At 46.1% G+C, this 22,615-nt stretch overlaps 2 protein-coding genes across 3 annotated transcripts; one reads left to right on the top strand and one right to left on the bottom strand.

Moving 5' to 3' along the window:
* TXNL4B (thioredoxin like 4B) lies at window positions 1-8,550 on the bottom strand. 2 transcript variants are annotated; one of them, XM_066578147.1, is made up of 4 exons: window positions 8,491-8,550; window positions 5,415-5,570; window positions 4,385-4,536; window positions 1-2,279 (listed from the first exon to the last, which is right to left on the bottom strand). In XM_066578147.1, the coding sequence occupies exons 2-4, from the start codon at window positions 5,544-5,546 to the stop codon at window positions 2,114-2,116; spliced, it is 450 nt and encodes a 149-aa protein (XP_066434244.1). In that variant the 5' UTR covers window positions 5,547-5,570; window positions 8,491-8,550; the 3' UTR covers window positions 1-2,113. The 2 variants fall into 2 exon arrangements, with proteins under 2 accessions (XP_066434244.1, XP_066434253.1); XM_066578156.1 differs by lacking the exon at window positions 8,491-8,550 and adding an exon at window positions 8,211-8,224.
* TRMT10C (tRNA methyltransferase 10C, mitochondrial RNase P subunit) lies at window positions 8,463-15,700 on the top strand. Its single transcript, XM_066578135.1, is given in 3 exon segments — window positions 8,463-8,597; window positions 13,953-15,188; window positions 15,190-15,700. Coding segments are annotated over 2 exon segments (1,323 nt in total). The 5' UTR covers window positions 8,463-8,597; window positions 13,953-13,971; the 3' UTR covers window positions 15,296-15,700.
* The last annotated feature ends 6,915 nt before the right edge of the window (window positions 15,701-22,615 follow it).

The following is a 22,615-nucleotide window of genomic DNA, read 5'->3' as shown; positions in this document are numbered from 1 at the left end:
TATAGGAGTCCATGGCATATCATGTAGGGGGGTATAGGAGTCCATGGCATATCATGTAGGGGGGATATAGGAGTCCATGGCATATCATGTAGGGGGGTATAGGAGTCTATGGCATATCATGTAGGGGGGTATAGGAGTCTATGGCATATCATGTAGGGGGGTATAGGAGTCTATGGCATATCATGTAGGGGGGTATAGGAGCCTATGGCATATCATGTAGGGGGGTATAGGAGCCTATGGCATATCATGTAGGGGGGTATAGGCGTCCATGGCATATCATGTAGGGGGGTATAGGAGCCTATGGCATATCATGTAGGGGGGTATAGGAGTCTATGGCATATCATGTAGGGGGGTATAGGAGTCTGGCATATCATGTAGGGGGGTATAGGAGTCTATGGCATATCATGTAGGGGGGTATAGGAGCCTATGGCATATCATGTAGGGGGGTATAGGAGTCTATGGCATATCATGTAGGGGGGTATAGGAGCCTATGGCATATCATGTAGGGGGGTATAGGAGTCTATGGCATATCATGTAGGGGGGTATAGGAGTCTGGCATATCATGTAGGGGGGTATAGGAGTCTATGGCATATCATGTAGGGGGGTATAGGAGCCTATGGCATATCATGTAGGGGGGTATAGGAGCCTATGGCATATCATGTAGGGGGGTATAGGAGTCTATGGCATATCATGTAGGGGGGTATAGGAGTCTGGCATATCATGTAGGGGGGTATAGGAGTCTATGGCATATGTAGGGGGGTATAGGAGTCTATGGCATATCATGTAGGGGGGTATAGGAGTCTATGGCATATCATGTAGGGGGGTATAGGAGTCTATGGCATATCATGTAGGGGGGTATAGGCGTCCATGGCATATCACGCTTCTCTCGCTATGTTCTCCTTTTTCCCCAAGCAGGATTTGGAATTTCTCTTCCTCCTACTTTAAATTGGCACGACAGTTTCAGCAAACTTTTAATAAATCAATAGTACAAGTAAATATAAGAAACTTTGTAACATACTAGAAAAAGATGCCTCTTTCTCCACTTCTTTCCCCCCCTGCACTGATCATTTACTGTAAAATACTGCTACAATCTATCTTCAGACTGATCCCCAAAAGGATCTGATTATATGCCACCCATAGAAGTCTATGCAGAGGAGAATGGAAGGAGGGAGCAGCTGCAGAGTGAGAGGGGGCAGAAGCACACAAGAATGGCTGAAGGCTCTAGTACTTGTTTTAGGTCTGTGTCACATGGTGCAAGCACATTCACATTGTGTATTTGCACACGTGTGTTTTACTGTACTTCTTGCATACACAATTCATGTGCATTTGTGCACACAAAAAAAATCTTTTGTTTAAATGGACAATTAGTGTAATTAGTTCAATAGGTGCTCTTTCCCTGTTCAAATGTGCATACAAATTGAGCATGATGGGGTTTTTTTTGCGTAAAAGAAATGTGCGTGTAAAATACGGTTAAGTTAACAGAACCATTGAAATCAATGGGTTCTGTTCGCTGCACATTGCGTGTAAAACCCTGGCAAATACATTCGTGTGACACAGGCCTTACTGTTACACCGCAGTGCTGGATTCACCCCTGTATAACGTCCTCCCCTCCACGCTGCTGTTACATATCAGGATGTTCTACAGAGAGATCATGGAGCCGGAGCTCCGCTGTGTGCGAAGTATATGGGAGACGACATAACAACTACTTTCTACCTACTAACTCAGGATGAAAAATCCCACGCAGAAATTATATAATGACCAGAAATCGAAACCAGTAATACACGGTGAATAAAGTGGATTTTCAGCGTTTCATTCACACTCGTATATAGTCACTGCGTATGTTAAGCGCGTAGAAAAAAAACAAAGGAACAACAAAGACAGTTTTTCTTTGAGACAGGTTTTCATAAATCTGACTCATATATGCAAATTGATGTGTAAAAAAAGTTCTTCGCAGCGTGTATTTGCTTGACTGCATCCAAGTTTTTGGGTAGGTCCATAGAGAAAAGATGGTAGCCATCTCACCTGAAGAGTTCTATTCATTTCCATTTGTGTCCATATATTAGCATAAATATAGGCCTCTTCTTTTCATTGTGTGACAATGTCCTTGGCCACCCTAAACTCCCTTATACAGAAGGTCATATTTGGGAATGTTCTTCGGATCTATTGGACTTCGTACTATGAGTTTTCCACGCATTGCACCTCTGTAAATTACTTCAATGAGGTCAATAAAATCCTGTTTTGTTTTGAAACTTCCCACAAACTTGGTATGATCTGGTGACCTAGAAAACAAATGGTTACATTAGTGCTCTTGTATAAACAATGACCATAATCCATTATGACTAGAGATGAGCGAGCACGCTCGGTAAAGGCAGATGAGCGAGCATCGCTCTTCTTGAGTATCTGCATACTCGTACGAGCAAATGCGCGGGGGGGGGGGGGGTGGCGGAGGGGAGGGAGAGAGATCTCTTTCATCTTTAAAAATCCCCGCCTCCTGAAAGGGCTGTGCTGATTGGCTGAGCACTTAGCCAATAACAGCTAGTGCTTAGCTATTGGCTGAGCGCTCAGCCAATTACAGATAGTGCTTAGCTATTCATTCATGAATAGCTAAGATAGTGCTATTCACGAATGAATAACTAAGCACTAGCTGTTATTGGCTGAGCGCTCAGTCATTCAGGAGCCTGCTGAAAGTGCTGGATAGCAGTGTCGGGGACGCGTGCGAGTGGCGGATAGGTGAGTACTTTTTTTTTTTTTACCACTTATTGATAATTTTCAGGGAAGGGCTTATATTTCAAGCCCTTCCCCGAAACTCATATTGCAGGGTTTGCCAAAAACCACTGCTTTCAATGGGACCGGCAGCAGCGCCGAACCCATTAACAGCATTGGGATAGCATGCTGCACTTCTGCCACACCTGTGCCAGAAGTCTACAGTATTCTCCATATCTTTTCAATAGGGCTAGTGCTGCTGCCGCTGGCCCCATTGAAAAGACTGGCGATATCCCGGTCTCATTCCGGCGTCTTTCTTGCGCTGCAAGGTGAGTGTTTTCACTTGCTCTCACAGCGCAAGATGAAAAATATCGCCAGTGGGTGTTCACCCTTAGGCCTCCAACAGGCTAGTGATTTTTTTCATCCACCTTTAAGTCTAACAGCAGGCTACACGCAGACGCATATTATTGTATGGTGCAACACACACTACCACGTTTTGTCATGCAGTCACAGACTACATAAAAAAAAAAACTCATTGCATGCACTATTCTGATTTGATTTTACGGATTAGACTTGCCCATCAAAGTCAATGGAGAGAGGTCGAAAAAAAAACACCATAAGGGTGCTATCCATGAGTTGTCTGTCTTTTTTTTTCAAGAATTGGCATGGCATACAAAGAAAAAAATCTGACACAGGGACTGAATAATGAGACCACGCGGAGATGCACACATATCAAAAAAGTAAATTTTTAGTGGATGTAACATGAACATTTTTTACAACGCAAGGGTGCGCCCAGCCTTCGATAAAGATTTAGCCTAGAATGAATCTCTGCAAGTCACTGGCACTGCACATTGTTTTGGGCAAGTTAATGGAACTGGAAGGGACTTGAATATTCTTGCTACTCCCTACACGCGTGCTGTAGAACCCAGCCCTTCCAGATACATAGAATGGGGTTTTCAAATACAAAATAAATCTACCATATATCTGATGTGTGAACAGACCCGTGGGCTGCATTCACACGAACGTATATCAGCTCGGTTTTCACGCCGAGCCGATATACGTCATCTGCAGGGGGGGGGGGGAGGATGGAAGAGCCAGGAGCAGGAACTGAGCTCCTGCCCCCTCTCCGCCCCGCTGCACTATTTGCAATGGGGAGAGGCGGGACAGGGGTGGGGATAATTCGCAGAACTTAGCCCCGCTCCCGCCCCCTTTCATTGCAAATAGTGCAGAGGGGCGGGGAGGAGGCAGAGAGGGGGTGGGAGCTCAGTTCCTGCTCCTGGCTCTTCCATCCCCCCCCCCTGCAGATGAGGACAACGTATATCGGCTCGGCGTGAAAACCGAGCCGATATACGTTCGTGTGAATGCAGCCTTAGGGTGAGGTCATATGTGCCGAAGGACACCATCATTCTACCGTGTGGCCAATTACTAATCAGCAAAAGTGTATGTTTTACTGCAAATTACCGGAGTTTTGTGATGTGGTTTTTGGCTGTACAGCTTCTAAAGTTGAAACGAGTGGCGCCTAACGGAACCAATAAACTATAATAGGTTTCATCGCTTTACCGAAAAAATTGCCCAGTATGCCGCGCTGTGTTTGCCAGGAGTTGCAATGGTAACTATAACGGAAGGCAATAAATGGAAATGTGAACAGAGCCCAACAAAGGGCAAACAAATTTCTCATTACCCATAATCCACTTTCATGTGTTGGCCATTGAAGAAAAAGACAGTAGATGGGATGTAGGTGATATCAAAGTACTGGCGGTAGACCGGCACTTCATCCACGTCAACGAGATAAATAGCAGCCATTTTACTTAGGTCATGTGATGTCTTCGCAAGCTGAAAAGAGAAAAACACAGAGAACATTTAAAGTGTCCAAGATACGCCTTCCATAAGGTAATAGGGCTCACTCACACGGGCGTATGGGGCTGCGTATTATGTGCAGATTGCTCACACGTGTAATACACAGTTAAATACGCTTGTAACATGCCTATTGAGGCCAGGCTCACCCGAGCGTGTCGGTATAGTGTATTCCATCTGCATGCTTTGTGCACGGAATAGGCTGTGCCAATCTCCCATAGCTGGTCGCAAAAAAAATTACGCCATGTTCTATGGTTCTGTTCTGACTGGGTGCCACATGCGTATATCTCGCAGCCTGAACACTGTGAGATACGGTCGTGGGAGCCTGGCCTTACTGTGTATTTTAACCCCCCTTATGTATAAAAGGGCGTAATATGCACCAAAATGGAATATGCTACGTGTTTTTCACGAACATAATAGGCGCATGAAAAAAGCATGTCTGAATGCCCCAAAGTAAATGAAGGGGCTTTTAGGACTGCATACTACATGCATGAAAAATACACACGTAATACCCAGCCCCTATAGTCCCGTGTGAGCACTCAAGCTATAAGGCTAACTTCATATAATTGAGCGTGATATGGGGCCACGAATCCCGCCCCCATATTGCGCTCCCCACCATGGGAGGCGGTTTCATGTGAAAACAACTTTGCATCACTTCAGGGATGAAGGGACCCTCCGGCACGGCCGTGGCAGAGGATTGCAGAGATTCTCCTAAATGATGTGCGCTGCAAGATAGAACATACCGCAAATCGTGTTGTGGCGTAGCATCACATTGGAGTGCGATGCAGGAAAACCTCGCTCATGTGTATGACCCGCGCAATATTATCGCCCGTGTGAAGCCGGCCTGACACACTTACAATATCATCCAACTGCAGACAAACAGAGTCCTCATCTCTTCCAAACCGGAGAACCAGCACCACCTCCGCCGTGGTCTTTATCACGTGGTCAACGGCGCGCTTACTACTCAGCTTTGGCAGAAGAAAACTCATGGTCTTCGAGGATTACAGCAGTTTCTAAAGGAGAGAGGAAGACCAACAATCCGTAAATTACCAATCTGGTCAGTTACTGCAAACAGCTTCTCTCCTACAAGGGATTTCCCAATACAGACAGGATAGGGTCGCTGACAGCCACCCATACAGTGCCATAACGTTATCCCCCCCCCCCCCCCCCCCCTAAACGTTCTAGAACGTTTCCTACTTGTATGTCTCCATTCAGAAGATATTCTGGCCGGCCCTGACTTTTGATTCACCCTGTATAATCGGTCTGGCGTAGACTGACGAGGCACATGGTGAAAGTCACGGCAGACCTTTCCGCATCTTTCTAATGTGGTTATGGTCGCTGATCCGTGGCCTGATTTAGCCCTGTCAGTGGCCAAAATCTGCGTGACGTCACTTCTAGACGTGGAAATGTGATTTTTCCATGTTGGAATTCCGCACACAGATTGTGCCCATGTGGATCCGCAAAAACAAACACACAAACAAAAATAGCAGCAGAAAGATGCAGATTTTGTTGATTTTTAGATGTGGAATTAACACGGAAAATTCGGTGGTGGATTGAGCTGCGTGACCATACCCTCACAGGACTGCATGCTGAAGTAGGGGGCGCTCCAAGACCAAATCAAAAGTTTCTTCCTCACTATTTTGCCACATCCACTTGTATTCCAGCCTTTCCGCTAGAGAGTGCTGATAAGACATCGCATATTGTGTAATATCAGGCCTGGAACCCATACAGCACCCCACCATGTTATTCAATGTATGACACCGCCCGGGTCAGTGAGCGTACCACACTAGTCAATGGGATTCCAACAAAGTCCATTCTCAAAGCATAAAAAACAACATACTGCGAATTTTCAAATCAGAAACATGCGCCATCTATTGTGGAAATGCCGTGGATTTTCAGGGCAGATCTCATCCACCGCAATCAGTGAAATGTGAGACAAAGTCTGCAATTAAGTCTTGTGGTGGTTTTCATAGTTACTTCTGGGAAAATGACGCCGTATGAGAACACAACCCAAGTTAGTGGAGAACCCAAAGCGGCTTCCAGTGAGATTACTGGGGACACGGCTGATGTATGCTGGGTCCTCGGGCTTCACATTGCGGATGGAAAATAACTATTTGCTTAAAGGGACACTCCAGTGATTTTTTAATTAATTCATTATGTAGCTATCCCCAAGTATATATATATATATATATATATATATATACATACAGTAGGTCAGGCCATATTTATACGGCTCATATTCTCATGTGAGTTTTGTGCGTTGCGAGACGCATGATAATAGCCCCCCTTGTTTGTAATGCATCTACTTACATAAGTGATTCTTCTCTCGCAGCATCGCGAGCCATAGCATGCACATGCAAATGTGTGGCGACCTGCACAGAACACGGACGCCACGCACCGGTGGTTGACAAAACTCAGATAGGGAGCCGCGCTATATGGAAGTGGCTGCAGCACACAGAGAAGACCTCCGAAGTGTGACAATCATCAGGTGAGGGGGGCAGGCATGGAAAAATAGGTTTTCACTGGGGTGGCCCTTTAACCCCTCAACGATGCTGGCCATTTTTTTGATTTTTGGTTTCGTTTACCCACTTTCAAAAAATCATTACTCTTTATCCATTGCCATCGCTGCCGGAGGGCTCGTTTCTTGCAGGAGGAGTTGGATTTTTAATGGTACTATCTAATGTATCATATAATGGACTGAAAAACCTTTTAAAAATTCTATGTGGAGAGAAATGCAAAAAAAACCCCAAAATTCTGTTATCCTTGGGAAGGCCGGTCTTGTTTTATTATGAACAAACCAGCAAAAATAACATGATGACTTTATTCTATGGGTCGCTGTGATTACTAGGATACCAAATGTATAGTTTGTGTATTTTTTTCCTGATGTTCACTGTGCGGGATAAAATAATGCGTTACTCTGATAGATCAGACTTTTACGGATGCAGCGATACCAAATACGTTTGTCCTGTTTCTTGTTAATACAGGTAATGGGGGGGGGGGGGGGGATTAAACTTTTAATACCTTTTATTTTTCTAATGATTAATAAAACTTTTCTCAACTCTTTTTTACATTTTTTGAACCCCAATCGGAGACTTGAACTTGTGATCATTTGATCGTCCCTGCAGTATAACGCAATACCATAGTATTACATTGCACTGTGAGCGGACAGGCAGTCTATAAAGCACAGGCATGGCTAATTAGACAATCAGCCATGACAACTGAACGGCACCATCATAGGGGGCTGTTAAGGATCCTTCAAAATGAATTGGGTAATTTAAATGTTGCTTCCATAACTTTTGGCGGCATTTACAGGGGTGACAGCTGCGATCAGAGGTGAGAAACAGCCAGCACCCACATTGTATGGGGTGAGGGCAGCCCCCAATCCGCCTCCAGCCCAGAACCCACAGGATGGAAGTGTAAGGGGGCTAGGGGTCTTCAGGTAAACTCTATTGATCACCTGTCCTTAGGATAGATCATCCATACTAGATGGGCAAGAGTCCACCACTCAGGCCCCCGCTGGGGAGCACTGGCAGCTGCTCAGTTTGGCAGTGCCCAGTTGGGGATTCCATTGACATGAATGGGAGATCAGCAATACCCAACCAGCCATCCCACCACCGGTGACCTCTCCTAAGGGGGCAGCAGCCCCAAAACACCTTTTGTTAATCCACCTCCCAGTAAGGTGCTGCTTCCAGTTCCAGCAGCCGTCATAAGCGGTCAGTTGTTAGGGCCAGCTGCAGGGTGACTGCCCCGGCCACAATGGGGGATTGGACGGATAACAGGGCGCTGGGATTACACGGTATGTCCTGCAATGTAGGGGGAGGCCAGCAGGGAGCAGGTGAGGGCCGGAACCCCATCACACGGGGGCGCTACACAACCGGCTGCCGCTGCGGGGACCTGCGCTACACGTGTGACCGCCCCGTCCCAGGGTATTACCGGCTGCTGCTCCTCCAGTCCCCGCCGCACTCAGCTGCTGTGGGGGAAGGAATAGAGCGCTGCACCGGAAGAGGAAGCGTTGCGGCCCGGCGGCGTGGAGGGCAGCGGTAGGTACATGTGTGCGGCGCTGCAGTGCTGTGTAGTCAGTGGGGGGTTGACGCTTTCCTGCCCCGTGCGGACGCGGACGTAAAACCTGTGCAAAACGGATAAAAAGTGGGAAAACCGTCTGAGATTCAGTAACGCAGGGGTCCCAGATCTGCAGAGGGGGGAGTGCTGCGAGAGAAGGTGCCCTGTGTCTCCAGATGGCCCCCACTAACTGTAATGGGGTCCGCTCCAGCACCGATGTGAGACGCTCCGGCCCAATGTCCACAGCGGATCTGATTTGCGGAATCCGCACAGGTGATTCGCAGTTCAGCCGCCCATAGGATGCACGGCGCCCGCGCCTGAAGTACAGCATGCCCATTTGATTTGTGGACCTTTTGGTGTGCCAACCAAAGCGCAACATGCTGGATTTAAGTGTGGATCCCACAAGGAGGGCATCCATTGAAGTCAATGGAAGACGTCCGATCCGCGGCACGCCCGTAATTGAATTGTAGACGGGCGGCGGAGTCTGCAGGAAAGCAGGAGTTAAAAAAAAAAACTGCACATGTGCGCTGGCCGGCGCTTCTGTACACATCCACAGTGAAGAAAATAGAAGACCCGGACGGGTACGCAGAAGACCCGGACGGGTACGCAGAAGTCGCGCAGTGTCCTCGGCTGCGGGCAGGGTTGGACTCCGCTGTGGACTCCCACATGTAGAATCTGATCCGCCCATGGACATTGGGCCTAAGGGCTCATTCACACGGCCATACAGTACAATGCTGGAGTATCTTGCAGCACCACCGCCCCTCCACTCTGCCAGCACAGATCGCCTTGGGCTGTGATTGGCACTGCCCATGCCCGGGGTTCTGACGTCACGGACAGGCGCAGTGTGATCTCTCTATTTTTTTGATTCTCGGCTCTGTATTAAATGCTGTGGATCCGCAGGCAGTGCGAGGGGGCAGCGATGCAATACTCAGCCCTTCAAGGGCTCCGGAGGAGATGGAGAGGAATAGAGCGTGCTGCAGTTTATTTCTCCTGTGTTTTATACGGATGTCCCCTCGCAGCTCCAACGCAGGTGTGAACGGAAGAATGAAAGTCCATAGGCGTTCACTGCCTCCCATCACCATGTGTTACATGAACACGTAATACATGGGGACAGCACACCAGCGGGCATCAGCACTAAGGGTGACTACCCACTACTGTGCCATGTGCTCTCTGGCCCCACTGAGAACAATGGGCAAGGCGTCCCGAGGGAACGCCTAATGATAGGGCATGGCGCAATTTTTGCGATGCGATGCAGGAAAAATTATCACTCGTTTATAATGCCATTCAATGGGGTTCATATTTGTGCGTCTCGCAATGCATAATCTGCGTGTGATTTTTCTCGGCCGCATGAAAGCGGTCTAAGAGCTTCCACCCACTGGAGTTTATTTCTTGCGCAAGAAAAAAGCTGCGATATCGCCAGTGTCTTCAATGGGGCCGGCAGCAGCAGCGCTAGCCCCATTGAAAACCTAGGAAGAATACGGCAGACTTCTGCCACAGCTTTCACAGCTGTGGCAGGAGTTTCCTTCCTCATTCATGAAGGAATCCTCTGTCATAGCTGTCACATCTGTGGCAGAAGTCCAGGATGCTATCCCATTGCTTTCAATGGGGTTGGCGCTGCTGCCGGCTACATTGAAAGCAGTGGTTTTGTGACAACCCCCGCAGCATGATTTTCAGAGAAGGGCTTGAAATAGAAGCCCTTCCCTGAAAATCATCCCTAGCTGGTTAAAAAAAAAAAAAAAAATCTTTACTAACCTCTGCCGCTCAGACACATCCTTCGGCTGGCTCTTCTGCACTGTTGTCCAGCACTTTCAGCAGCGGGGATATCCCCGCCTCCTGAAAAGGCTGTGCTGATTGGCTGAGCGCGCAGCCAATTACAGGCAGTGCTTAGCTATTCCATCAATGAATTTTTCTGTTATAAATGAATGAGGTTTGTTAACCCCTTAACAGCACATGACGTAAGGTTACAGAGGGAGAGCGCTCCCTCTGTGACTTTATCGGGCCCCCACAATGTAATCGCAGAAAGCCAACAGGTTTGCCATGGCAACAGGACGCCAGATATAGGTGTCCTGCTTTGCCATTGCCTATGATTGCTATTACAAGTGATAAGGCATTGCAGGCAGAAGTCCTGCAATGCCTTACAATAGCGATCATAGCAACTATGGATCAGGGGCATAAACTGTAAAAAAAAAAATGGGGGGGGGGGGGGGACATTTTAAAAAAAAAACCTATTTCCATATAAAAAAATAAAAATTTAAGAAGAACCCAACATATATCGTAACAACCTGTACTATAATTAGTATATAATTACACTAATTATCCTTCACAGCAAAAACCCTAGAAAAAAACAGAGGCAAAAAGCTTACTGTATATACTCGAGTATAAGCCTAGTTTTTCAGCACATTTTTTTGTGCTGAAAAAGCCCCCCTCGGCTTATACTCGAGTCAGGGAAGGGTTAAAAAAAAAAAACCCTCCATACTCGCCTCCCAGCTGGCGTCTGTGTCCCCACCGGCTGTGCGTCAGGCTGCTTGAATTCTCTCAGCTGTCATCCCCTGCTATCCTCTTTGCTCAGCTCTGTCATCCTCTGCCGTCAGCGCTGTTTAAGTAAGAGCTGTGATTGGACCAAGCGTCAGCCAATCACAGTCGGTGTTCGATCATTCACAGCCAATCAAGCTGCTTTGGAATTCTCCCCGCTGTCATCTCCCTACTTGGCTTTCAAATCCCCCCGCCGTTAGTGCTGTGTAAGTAAGCGCTGTGACTGGATCGAGCGCTAGCTGTGATTGGCTGGTGCTCAATCCAATCACAGCGCTTACTTACACAGCACTGACAGAGCCAAGTAGAGAGGACGGTGTGAGATGACAGCGGGGGGAATTCAAGCAGCTTGTCGCACAGACACTGACGCCGGCTGGGAGGTGAGTATAGAGGGTTTTTTTTTCCCCTAGTATATACTCGAGTATAGCTCGGCTTATACTTTGGTCAGCTAATCCTCGAGTATATACGGTATTTTATTCATTTTACCTCCCAAAGCCATATTTACCACAAAATGGTACAAATAAATGTACAACTCGTGACACAAGAACAAGTTCTCACAGAGCTCCGTCCATGGAAAAATATAAAAAAGTAATGCGACCTTGAATGCAACGACGCAAAAATAATTATAATTTCCAGGAAAAAAATGGCTTTAATTGTGCAAAAGTGGAAAAACCTAAAAAAATTATGTTTTTGGAATCGTACTGACCCACAGAAAAAAATGGCATTTGTGCTGTATGATTAACGCTGTAAAAAACAATGGCAGAATTGATATGTTTGATCAATAAAAACTATAGTTCGCCACACAAAAAACAAGCGAGGAAATGAAAATCCCTAAGAAATCGTTGTATCCTTAAAACGGCATTAGCTTAGATTGTACATGGCTGCGGAGTTGGGTGTAAAGTCCACATATATATTTGTCAAATAAGGCAACTAAATAACAACCAATCTGCAAAATACCGCAGGCATGCAATTAAAGTAGTCTCATGTTGCACAAAAAAGTACCTTAAAGGGGTTGTCTCGCGGCAAACATCAAAATTTTACCTTACCCCATTCCCCCTGTCACCCCCTGGCATAAAATAGCAATTTAAAGCGGTTTTTAAGCCGCTTGCTACTCACCGATGTGCTGAAATGTGAAGTTTTAAAAATCTTCTGCCTAAGATGGCCGCCGGTCCTTTCCCAGGGATGCACTGTGGTTTTCTCCCATGGTGCACCGCGGGTCTTCTCCCATGGTGCACCATGGGCTCTGTGCGTTCCATTGCCGATTCCAGCCTCCTGATTGGCTGGAATCGGCACACGTGACGGGGCGGAGCTACAAGGACCAGCTCTCCGGCACGAGCGGCCCCATTCACCAGGCAGAAGACCGCACAGCGCAAGCGCGTCTAAAAAAGCAAGAAGCCAGCGAAATTAGACGGAGCCATGGAGACGGGGACGCTAGCAACGGAGCAGGTAAGTGAATAACTTCTGTATGGCTCATATTTAATGCACGATGTACATTACAAAGTGCATTAATATGGCCATACAGAAGTGCTGAACCCCACTTGCTTTCGCGAGACAACCCCTTTAATAGGGCTGTGATCAGGGGTCTTCTGCGTTAGATATATATATTCTCCATACTGTCCTTGATGTAGCTACAGTACATGCCGGGGTCTTCTCTACTGAGTATTTTGTTATAGGAAGAAAAAAAGAAGGAACAGCAGCACTCCAAGAGTTCAACCACACCGCTGGTGCAAGGTACAATGCAATAGCCCAGTTAGGGTCCCGACTCCCTGGGTCCACTGTTGAACAGCAATATAGAGAGGAGGAACCAGGCAGCATTCATTGAAGTCTTCTTTATTAAATATCCATGAAGAAGCAAGCAGCAGCCACGTATCGACCCTGTGCTTGGGTCTTTATCAAGCTTGATAAAGACCCAAGCACAGGGTCGATACGTGGCTGCTGCTTGCTTCTTCATGAGTATTTTGTTATGACGCCCCTCATGCCCAGGAATAATGTAAAGGGGTTGTCCAGTTGCTAGATGATTTAAAGGGGTTGTCCCGCGGCAGCAAGTGGGTCTATACACTTCTGTATGGCCATAATAATGCACTTTGTAATGTACATTGTGCATTAATTATGAGCCATACAGAAGTTATAAGAAGTTTTTCACTTACCTGCTCCGTTGCTAGCGTCCTCATTCCCATGGAGCCGACTAATTTTCGCCGTCTAATGGCCAAATTAGCCCCGCTTGCGCAGTCCGGGTCTTCTTCTTTCTTCAATGGAGCCGCTCGTGCAGGATGCCGACTCCGTGTAGCTCCGCCCCGTCACGTGCCGATTCCAGCCAATCAGGAGGCTGGAATCGGCAATGGACCGCACAGAAGCCCTGCGGTCCACCGAGAGAGAAGATCCCGGCGGCCATCTTCAGCAGGTAAGTAAGAAGTCACCGGAGCGCGGGGATTCAGGTAAGCACTCTCCGGTGTTCTTTTTTAACCCCTGCATCGAGGTTGTCTCGCGCCGAACGGGAAGGGGGGGTTGAAAAAAAAAAAAAAACCCGTTTCGGCGCGGGACAACCCCTTTAAGTATAGGCTCAAATAACAAAAGCAGGTGTACTTTACCCGTCCCCTACCTCGGGGACCCAATGCTGCAGCCCGCTGTCCTCCTGGTCTTTGTTGTGAAATGGTACCACCTAACTGCTGCAGGCAATGAGAAGCCGCAGCACTCTGAGCAGTGATGCCAGGAGAATGGCATTTGACCACTGCGGCCTCAGATTGGCAATCGGACAACCCCTGTAATGAATGTATGAAAAAAATAATAATTCCTGTTTTTCCTTGCAGTGTAATTTCCACCTGGAAAATGGGTTTTGTGAACGCATTCCTACGATCAGTTCGGTGTCCTACGCTCCATGCCGTCGTTAAAGAAGGTGTAAATAGACAAATCCCCTTAAGAATGTCTCACCAGCTGTTGCAGTGTAGACCATTGATGATAAGTCACTGTAGGGGGAACCAAGAGAAGCCCAGTGCCCCCGAGAAGCTAGATCTAGACTCATGGAAAAATATTTTAAGAAGTGCTACACCAAAAACAGTAGGTGAAGAAGAAGAAACTGAAGAAGAAACTAAAGAAGAGTCCACCATAGAAAGCATGCAAAAACTTGTCGACATGTGGAGATTGGCCGGAAATTCTGTACCTGATTGTGTTACTACCGAGGAACTCCAGGCCCTTTTGCAGCTCAACACAAAATCCTCAAGAAAAAAATACTTGAAACTACTAATGATTAAAGAACTAAAAAAGAAAAACAAGCAAAGAAAGAAATTAGAAAAACAGCAGTCACCCAGAGACTTTGAGATCCCTCAAAGGTCAAGTACCTACTTAGTAAAGCACAGGACTAGGTCGGAGGATTACTTTCATGCATGGAGATGTTTCCAAGCAATGAGATTTGGACAACCTCTAGTATTTGACTTGGCTTATGACCATTATATGTCTCAGATGGAATTGGAAAATACAGTATTTCAGCTTCAGCTGTCTGAAGGTTTCAACAGAAAGACTATGGACCCCTTCCATATCCACTTCTGTAACTTACAGCCCAACGGTCTGTACCATAAACAGTTGGTAAAACGTTACGAAGGTGCCTGGGACAACCTCTTAATAACGGCCACCGAAAAATCTTATGTGGACCTCTTCCCCAAGGATCAGCTTGTCTACCTGACGGCTGACTCTCCGAATGTGCTGAAGACATTCGACCATAATAAAATTTATATCATTGGTGCGTTTGTTGACAAGAGTCAGAAGACTGGAGTGTCTTTAGCAAATGCTAAGCGGCTACAGTTAGCCACGGCGCGCCTACCGTTGGATAACTTTCTGAAGTGGAACTGCGGAGCTAAGAATCTCACTCTTAACCATGTGACCGAAATCCTGACGACGGTAAGGGACACCGGAGACTGGAAGAAAGCGCTGACGGCCGTTCCAACCAGAAAACACCTCGGATGCTGGGGAGAAAGGGAAACTTCTGAAAAAGTCTCAAATAATCAGAAAGTATTTTCGTTACTGAAACAGAAAGCCAGAGACGGTCAAAAAGGGGACTAATTCTGCTCAACAAGGGCTTCAAGACTGGAAGCAAGAGAGATTAGTTTGTGTTCATTTTATTGTAGAAGCGCACACTGAGTACTGCAATAAACCATGAATACTTCTTAGTAGTACAATAACCTTAACGTGGCCAATGTAATATTTATTGGGGCAGATTTCCTAATACGGTCTAATAGACAGCAAACTTAGACTGGACAGTCTTAAAAGGCGCCAGATTTACTACCAGGGATGAATGATAAATCTGATGTATCTTTAGACTGCCTAGTCGATCTTATATCACCTATTAGGTGGCTTAGTTTATGCCTGACAATTGCACCAAAATGTTTGACAGTCGTAAAAAGTGTCTAAAAGTACATCATAAATGTGGTGCAAACCATGTAAGACACACAACTCGTGTAATTCCAATATTTAATCTGCCCCAATATGTCTGACCTTTTCTTTACTAATATGATGGACAGTATAAACAGGCAGGGTAATGTAAATAAATATATCCCTAAAGGTAGTGTGCCACTTTTTTATGGTGCGACCGTACAATTGTTTAACACCTTTTGTATCTTTCTTGTTTTATTGGGACTGTCTGACCATCTAAGGGCTCCTGCACACTTGCATTTTTCTTGCGCGGTTTTTCACGCGATTGTGAATGGTACTTTCTAATGTTAAAAACGCATTGCAAGTTTGTGCTTTGCCGTTTTTGTGCGATGCGTTTTTAACTTTAGAAAGTCCCATTGACAATCGCGGGAAATAAACGCAGCGATATCGTGAAAAAAAAATGCGGAAGAAAAACGCACGTGTGCAGGAGCCCTAATGTGTATGGTGCGGTCTCGACTAGTATTGTTCAGGGATAATTTGTTTGGCAAATTTTTTAAAAATTGGTTTGGGTCATCCCATGTAATACAGATGCGTCCCGGCCTGACCCAAACCCCAACCAACATACTTTGATGTTCAGAGTTCGGGTTAGGAGACCCGTGGTCAGGCCGGGGACACATGTCCTTACTATGGATGCAAACGCATCTGAAATACGGTTATGTGTTTGTAGGCTAAGGCCTCCCTCACACAGGGCGTTTTTGTACAGCGTATAGCGCTACTTTTTCAGCACAGCGCTAAACGCTGTACAACGCTCCCATTCATTTCAATGGGGCTGTTTACACAAGGCTGAAAACGCAGTGTCTTCAATGCTTTGACAGCGCTGTATGTCCTATTTTTGGCCTTTTTCAGCCCTGCGTTGCCTATTGAAATGAATGGGCAGCAGTTTCATTGCTGCCGAAAACACGGCACAACTTGGTACCGCGCTTTTGGCAGCGCTGAACGCCCTAGCTACACTGCCTGAGTCAAAAGAAAAAATTAATACTCACCTTGCAGGTGATGTCATTGCTCATGTTATGCAGGCATAAAAATCATTGTTGGCTCGTTCTCTAATCGCTCGGGTTAAATTCCGCTTGTTACATCATTCTCCACTTATAAAGCGAATGTGAATGATTTCTCCTTTGAACAAGCCAACGATGTATCTGCCTGTATAACCAGGCTGCATGAGAGAACGATGACATGGTGTGCTCGTTCACAGGATAAATGGTTTGGTGCAAACGGACCCAAGTCTTAGAGATCTGACTAGTACTTACCTTAGAAACCTGTTGGTTGTTATACTTCCCGATCCACGCTCCCCTGTCACATTCAGCTTAGGAGGATGTGATTGGCCATTGACACATAACGACTATCGCTCAAAGGCTATTGAAGCAAACAAATTTGAGCAATAATCATTCAGTGTAAATGCACAAAAATCGCTCCCTATTCCTTCGCGGTTGGTTAAGCTGATTTTTCAGTTGACTTATACAACTATCATTGGGTTGCTGGCTTCTCGTTCCGTATAAACGTTCCCTGCTCAGCGCTTCCCATAGTAGGTGAAGTGCTGAGCGAAAAGCGTATGAGAAGTGGCAAGTCTCTCTGTTTAAACGCTCTGCATGAGCGTTGACTACCGGTGAGGTCAGCAGTCCTGCAGTCATTTGAAAGACTGTCGGCCCAAATAAAAGGACCCTAAGGTGCCAGACACCTCTGGCAGCTTAAAGAGACTCTGTCACTATCTTTTTGCAGCCCTCACTGAGAGCTCCATAAGGTAGTGCCTGTAACACTGAGTACAGGGATATGTCTGCTGTATGTATCTGTGCAGTAGTTTGGGAGAAACTTGCATTTTATTAGTAGGAGCCAGACAGAGAACTAATCCTGCATATTCATGAGCTGCAGTTGGCCACACCCACCTCATCCTCCAGCCCAATGACTGTTAGCTCTGTCTCAATGCATAATCATAGACAGGCGGCTGTTAATAATTGGCTAGAAAGTGGGTTGGGTGTGGCTAGCCTGCAGCTCATGAATATCCAGGGCTACCTGAAGTAGTCCTCTACACATTTGCTGCTACTTAGAAAGTTTCTTCCAAACTACTGCACAGATCCACACAGCAGACATATCAGTGTGACAGCCACTACTACCTCATGGTGCTCTTGGAGAGGTGTGCAAAAAGATGGTGACAGTCTTTTTTTAAAGACATTCATCATAGACTGAATGATTTGATCTGCTGGAGTGCACAGCGCTCATGATCTCGCTGATGTAATCAGGAAAAGCCTGTAGAGGGAGGACCCCACTCCATTCTAGCCTGATCACTACAGACCAGACCATAAATATCACAATGACAACAGACCTTATACATAATTGACAGATACATCCTTGCAGCTTCTGCATCAGAGTTTTTGTACTGGGTGCTGCCATCTTGATGCTCTGCTTTCACCCTTGCTTTTGGATAGAGCACTATCCTAGTATGCTCTGTGGGGTGTGCTCCAGTAATAATGAACAGCTAGAGAACATGCTCAAGAAATGCTTCTGGCATTAGAAGAGCCAGAGCATGTGTTCTGCACACTGAGCATGCTCAAAATGTAAAAATGAATATTCCTAAAGACTAGGCCCGGTTCACATCTATGTTGGAGGTTCCGTCCCAGATGCGGCACAAAATACCAGCTGCCTGCAGCGCTTTTTCTTTTGGTAAAATGCTATGCAGCTGAATAGTCGCCAATATTGTCAGTGGGGTCCGTTCAATGATGTTTGGTTTAGTCATAAGACAGATCCACTAGGCCAGGGGATTCCACTATTGGAGCAGGATATGAAAGCAGCCTAACTGCATTTTTAAAAAACTTCATATGCCAGAGCGACATGTCAAATGTTTTGATCAATGTGGGTCCAGGCACTGAGACCCCCGCTGATCACTGAAATGAAGGTGCTGTAGCACTCACCCAAGTACAGTGGCCCTTCAGTTGTCTTCGTTGCCTGGCGGCTCCCATCGGTAGATGCAGATGAATGCATTCTGTAGAAGTCTTTGTATCCATCTTCAGCTGAGCAGAGCCAAGAGGCAACAATGACAACCGAAGGGGCTAAGTACTTGGGTGAGCGCCACAGCTATTTCATTCCAGCGATTAGCGAGGGTCTCGGCACCCGGCCTCCTACTGATTCAAACTATTTTTAAAGTGTAATTAGTCTTTACCTCCCTTAAGAACAAAGGGATCCAACATGCCGGGCTCTTTTCCCAACATCTAGGGATGGGTGAGAGTTGTTACACCTGCGTACACACATATAAGTGTGGTTTTCAGAAGTGCTACTGTAAGGGCATCAATCAGTATGCTTACTGGCTGAGCTGATGGCCAATCAGATGACCAGGCGGAGACAGCTTGGCATGAGGATGACCATTGGGAGCAGAGAGGATAAAGCTGACATGTTGACCCTAACCACAGAGCCTTTTAAAGCTGAGACACGGGATCAGAGTGCTGGTATATGGCATGATGAAAGAAAGGAGGTCATAGGTTAAAAAGTGCTGCCCCACACGTGTTTCCAAGTGACACCTCTAACAAACCACTTTGCTAATGAGCGAGAGCAAACTCCCCAAGCAGCAGTTCAAGAAGAAAACAACAGGTACGTGGCACAGGGTCAGATTCCGGTGCAGGATCTGGAATCCAACCAGTTCGAGTGCAGGCAGCCTTATTTATATACCACAAATCACCATTGAAAACAATGGGAGAACATGAGTATCCCCTGCTGTGGCTGTCACAGCCACGCCAGGGGATTCTTTCATCCCTGGTGGGAATCCCTTCAGCTGCGGCTGGGGTAAAGGGATTCCCTGCAGTGATGCAAGGCTGTTTTCAGAGGTTTCACATGGATTGCAAGGGCAATATCAGGCTGTAAATCGCGGCCCGATATCGCCCTCGGCAGTGTGAAGCAGCTCTGATTGTCCCTTTTTGACTGTCCAAATGTTAGAGGATATGCACACACTTGAGAACCTGTTCAGACCTACAGTGAAGTATACAAAGGAACTTGTGTGCATTTGTGTATTAACCTCTTAATGCTACAAGACTTACATGTACGTTCCAGAGATTCGGGGTTTGTATGGAGGGGAATCGGGGGTAGATCCCACTCCATACAATGCAGCTTCTTACAGCTAATAAGCACCACCGCTAACCGGAGCTGTCAACCCTTTAAATGCCGCCATCAATTCTGACAATGCCTGTGATGAGATTGTGGGGTGCTGTGCAGTTGCCATGGCAGCCAAGGGCCTTCTGAAAGCCCTTAGGGCTGCCATTGCAGATTGCCTGTCAGATTGCGGTATAATGTAATGGTATGGCACATTTTTTCATGCACATTTGTTTATGCTGAAAAAGCCCCCCTCGGCTTATACTCTAGTGAGGTAAAAAAAAAAAAAAAAGTGCAATATTCACCTCCCAGTTGGCGTCTGTGTCCCCAGCTGGGAGGTGAGTATTGCGGTTTTTTTTTACCTAGTATATACTCGAGTATAGCTCGGCTTATACTCAAGTCAATAAGTTTTCCCAGTTTTTTGTGGTAAAACTTATTGACTCAGCTTATACTCGGGTGAGCTAATACTCGAGTATATACGGTAGTATTGTAGTAATCGTACTGACCCATACAATAAAGTTATCATGTCATTTTTGTTACAGTGTGTTTGCCCTAGAAACAAAAGTGTCTGAATTTCATTTTTTTTCCATTTACGAATTTTTAAAATGTTTTTCAGTACATTATATAGTACCATTAAAAAATACAACTCGTTCCGCATAAAACAAGCCCTCATACAGTTACGTCGATGAAAAGAGTTATGATTTTTTAAAAGTGGGAAGGACAACTGAAAATGGCAAAAAAAAGGGGCGCATCTATAAGGGTTAATAATATGCATTGCCTGTACAGTAGAGGCCAAATTAATAGCATAATCTTAAAGGGTTTGCAAATATGTTCAAACAAAAAGCAGTGATACTCACCCAATTGTTAACCTGGCGACCAGCACCTGCAGTCCTCCCTGTCTTTGTTTAGCAGTCAATCAGAGACCACCCTCCTGGCATCCTCAGATGCCATCCTCCTGGCATCATGGCTCCCAGCATCTGAGCGGGTGCTCCAGTGTTGGGGGTGATGACAGGCGACTACCACTGCTTTTATTAACCCAGCACATTTGCAGTCATACTTAAAAAATTTTTCCACAGTCGGACAAGCCCTTTAAATGTTGATATACAATGATATACTCATTTACCAAACTGTCTAAAAGAAAACCTGTCTTTGTTGCCCGTAGCAACCAATCACAGCACAGCTTTCATTTTACCAGAGCAATGCAAGAAATAAAAGCTGATCGCTGATTGGTTGCTATTGACATCTTTTTACATTTTTGTTAAACTGGTGTAAGTCTTGGAAAAACACACTTTGCAAGGCAGGATTCACACGGCCATATTGTGCATTGTGCCCGAGAGTCACCTTTCTGTGTGCTGTCCAGTCTACACGCACACTGCATATTGTATGCCCTGTTCTCAGCCATGAAAATAGCTAAGAATAGGGCATGCGGTTATTTTTTTTTACATGGACTATTATTAGTACTGGAACCACTATGGGGGCATTATTACTATTTGTCCACTATGCCTGTGGTGGTGGTTGGGGGTCACAATTAATCCTGGGTCCACTATGGGGGTCACTATTAGTACTGGAGCCACAATGGGGGACACTAATACTACTTTGGCCACTATGGAGGCTATGATTACTCCTGGGGTCGCTATGGAGGTTACTGAAGGCGCTATGGGGAGCACTATTACTACTGCAGCCACTATGGAGGACACTAATACTACTCAGGTCACTATGTGGGAAGCTATTATTATTGGGGTCACTATGAGGACACTATTATTAATTGGGTCACTATGAGAGCACTATTACTACTGGGACTACTATGGGGGACCCTATTACTACTGCGGCCACTATTGGGGTCACTATTACAACTGGGGTCACTATGGGAGTCACTATTACTACTGGAGCCACTTTCGGAGTCACAACTTCTACTCCGGCCAATATAGGGGACCCTATTACTACTGGGGACACTATGAGGGTCACTTATTACTGGGGTCATTATTACCATTGGAGCCACTATGAGGGTCACTTATTACTGGGGTCATTATTACCACTGGAGCCACTATGGGGGTCACTTATTACTGGGGTCATTATTACCACTGAAGCCACTATAGGGGTCACTTATTACAGGGGTCATTATTACCATTGGAGCCACTATGAGGGTCACTTATTACTGGGGTCATTATTACCACTGGAGCCACTATGGGGGTCACTTATTACTGGGGTCATTATTACCACTGAAGCCACTATAGGGGTCACTTATTACAGGGGTCATTATTACCATTGGAGCCACTATGAGGGTCACTTATTACTGGGGTCATTATTACCACTGAAGCCACTATGGGGGTCACTTTTACTATACAATCTTAGGCCGGGCTCACACGGCCATAAGTGTAAAATGCTGCGAGGGCCACGCAGCGGTTTACCACTTTGGAGCCAGTGGTGGCCCGCACGTATGGCAACAAAATTGTACTGCACATGACAGTGTATCTCTCGCACGCTGTCATGCCCAGTCCACCTTTTTTGTTTATATTTCCTGCCTCATCGCTGCGGAACGGCGCTATACACGCCACCTATATCCAATTACATTGCGTATGGGTGAGCGTATATATGCGCCCATAGAGCACAATGGGCTCTCACTCACATGTATACAATACGCCAAGTTCTTTTTTGCACTCTCCTATTACACAATTCCAACAAGTTTACATGAGCGGAACTGCGTAAGGCAGTGTAATTGATTGCCTGCGAGTTACCGTGTATCCCACGGGCGTACAGCACACGCGTAATACACAAGTTATCATACGCCCGTGTGAGCCTGGCCTTACAATTACAATCGGTTTTTTGAAGGCAACCACAAGATTTGATGTGAAAATTAGTTTAATACTCCTGGTCTAGAGAAAAATACTGCCCAATGACGACCTGCATTACTTGGCAGCCCAGGTACTGTAACTCCACAGCAACCAATCAGATCATCTCTCACTTTTAACCCCCTTCA

Source organism: Eleutherodactylus coqui, chromosome 1 (genome assembly GCF_035609145.1).
Source record: "Eleutherodactylus coqui strain aEleCoq1 chromosome 1, aEleCoq1.hap1, whole genome shotgun sequence".
Lineage (NCBI taxonomy): Eukaryota > Metazoa > Chordata > Amphibia > Anura > Eleutherodactylidae > Eleutherodactylus > Eleutherodactylus coqui.
The sequence above is the reverse complement of the archived record's forward strand: the minus strand, read 5'-3'. Positions and strand labels throughout refer to the sequence as shown.

Coding starts and splice junctions, on each gene's coding strand:
- TXNL4B (XM_066578147.1), bottom strand. CDS start 5,546: ATGAGTTTTCTTCTGCCAAAGCTGAGTAGTAAGCGCGCCGTTGACCAC. Junction 4,537..5,414: donor GTCTGCAGTTGGATGATATT/GTAAGTGTGTCA, acceptor TTCTCTTTTCAG/CTTGCGAAGACATCACATGA. Junction 2,280..4,384: donor CACATGAAAGTGGATTATGG/GTAATGAGAAAT, acceptor TTTGTTTTCTAG/GTCACCAGATCATACCAAGT.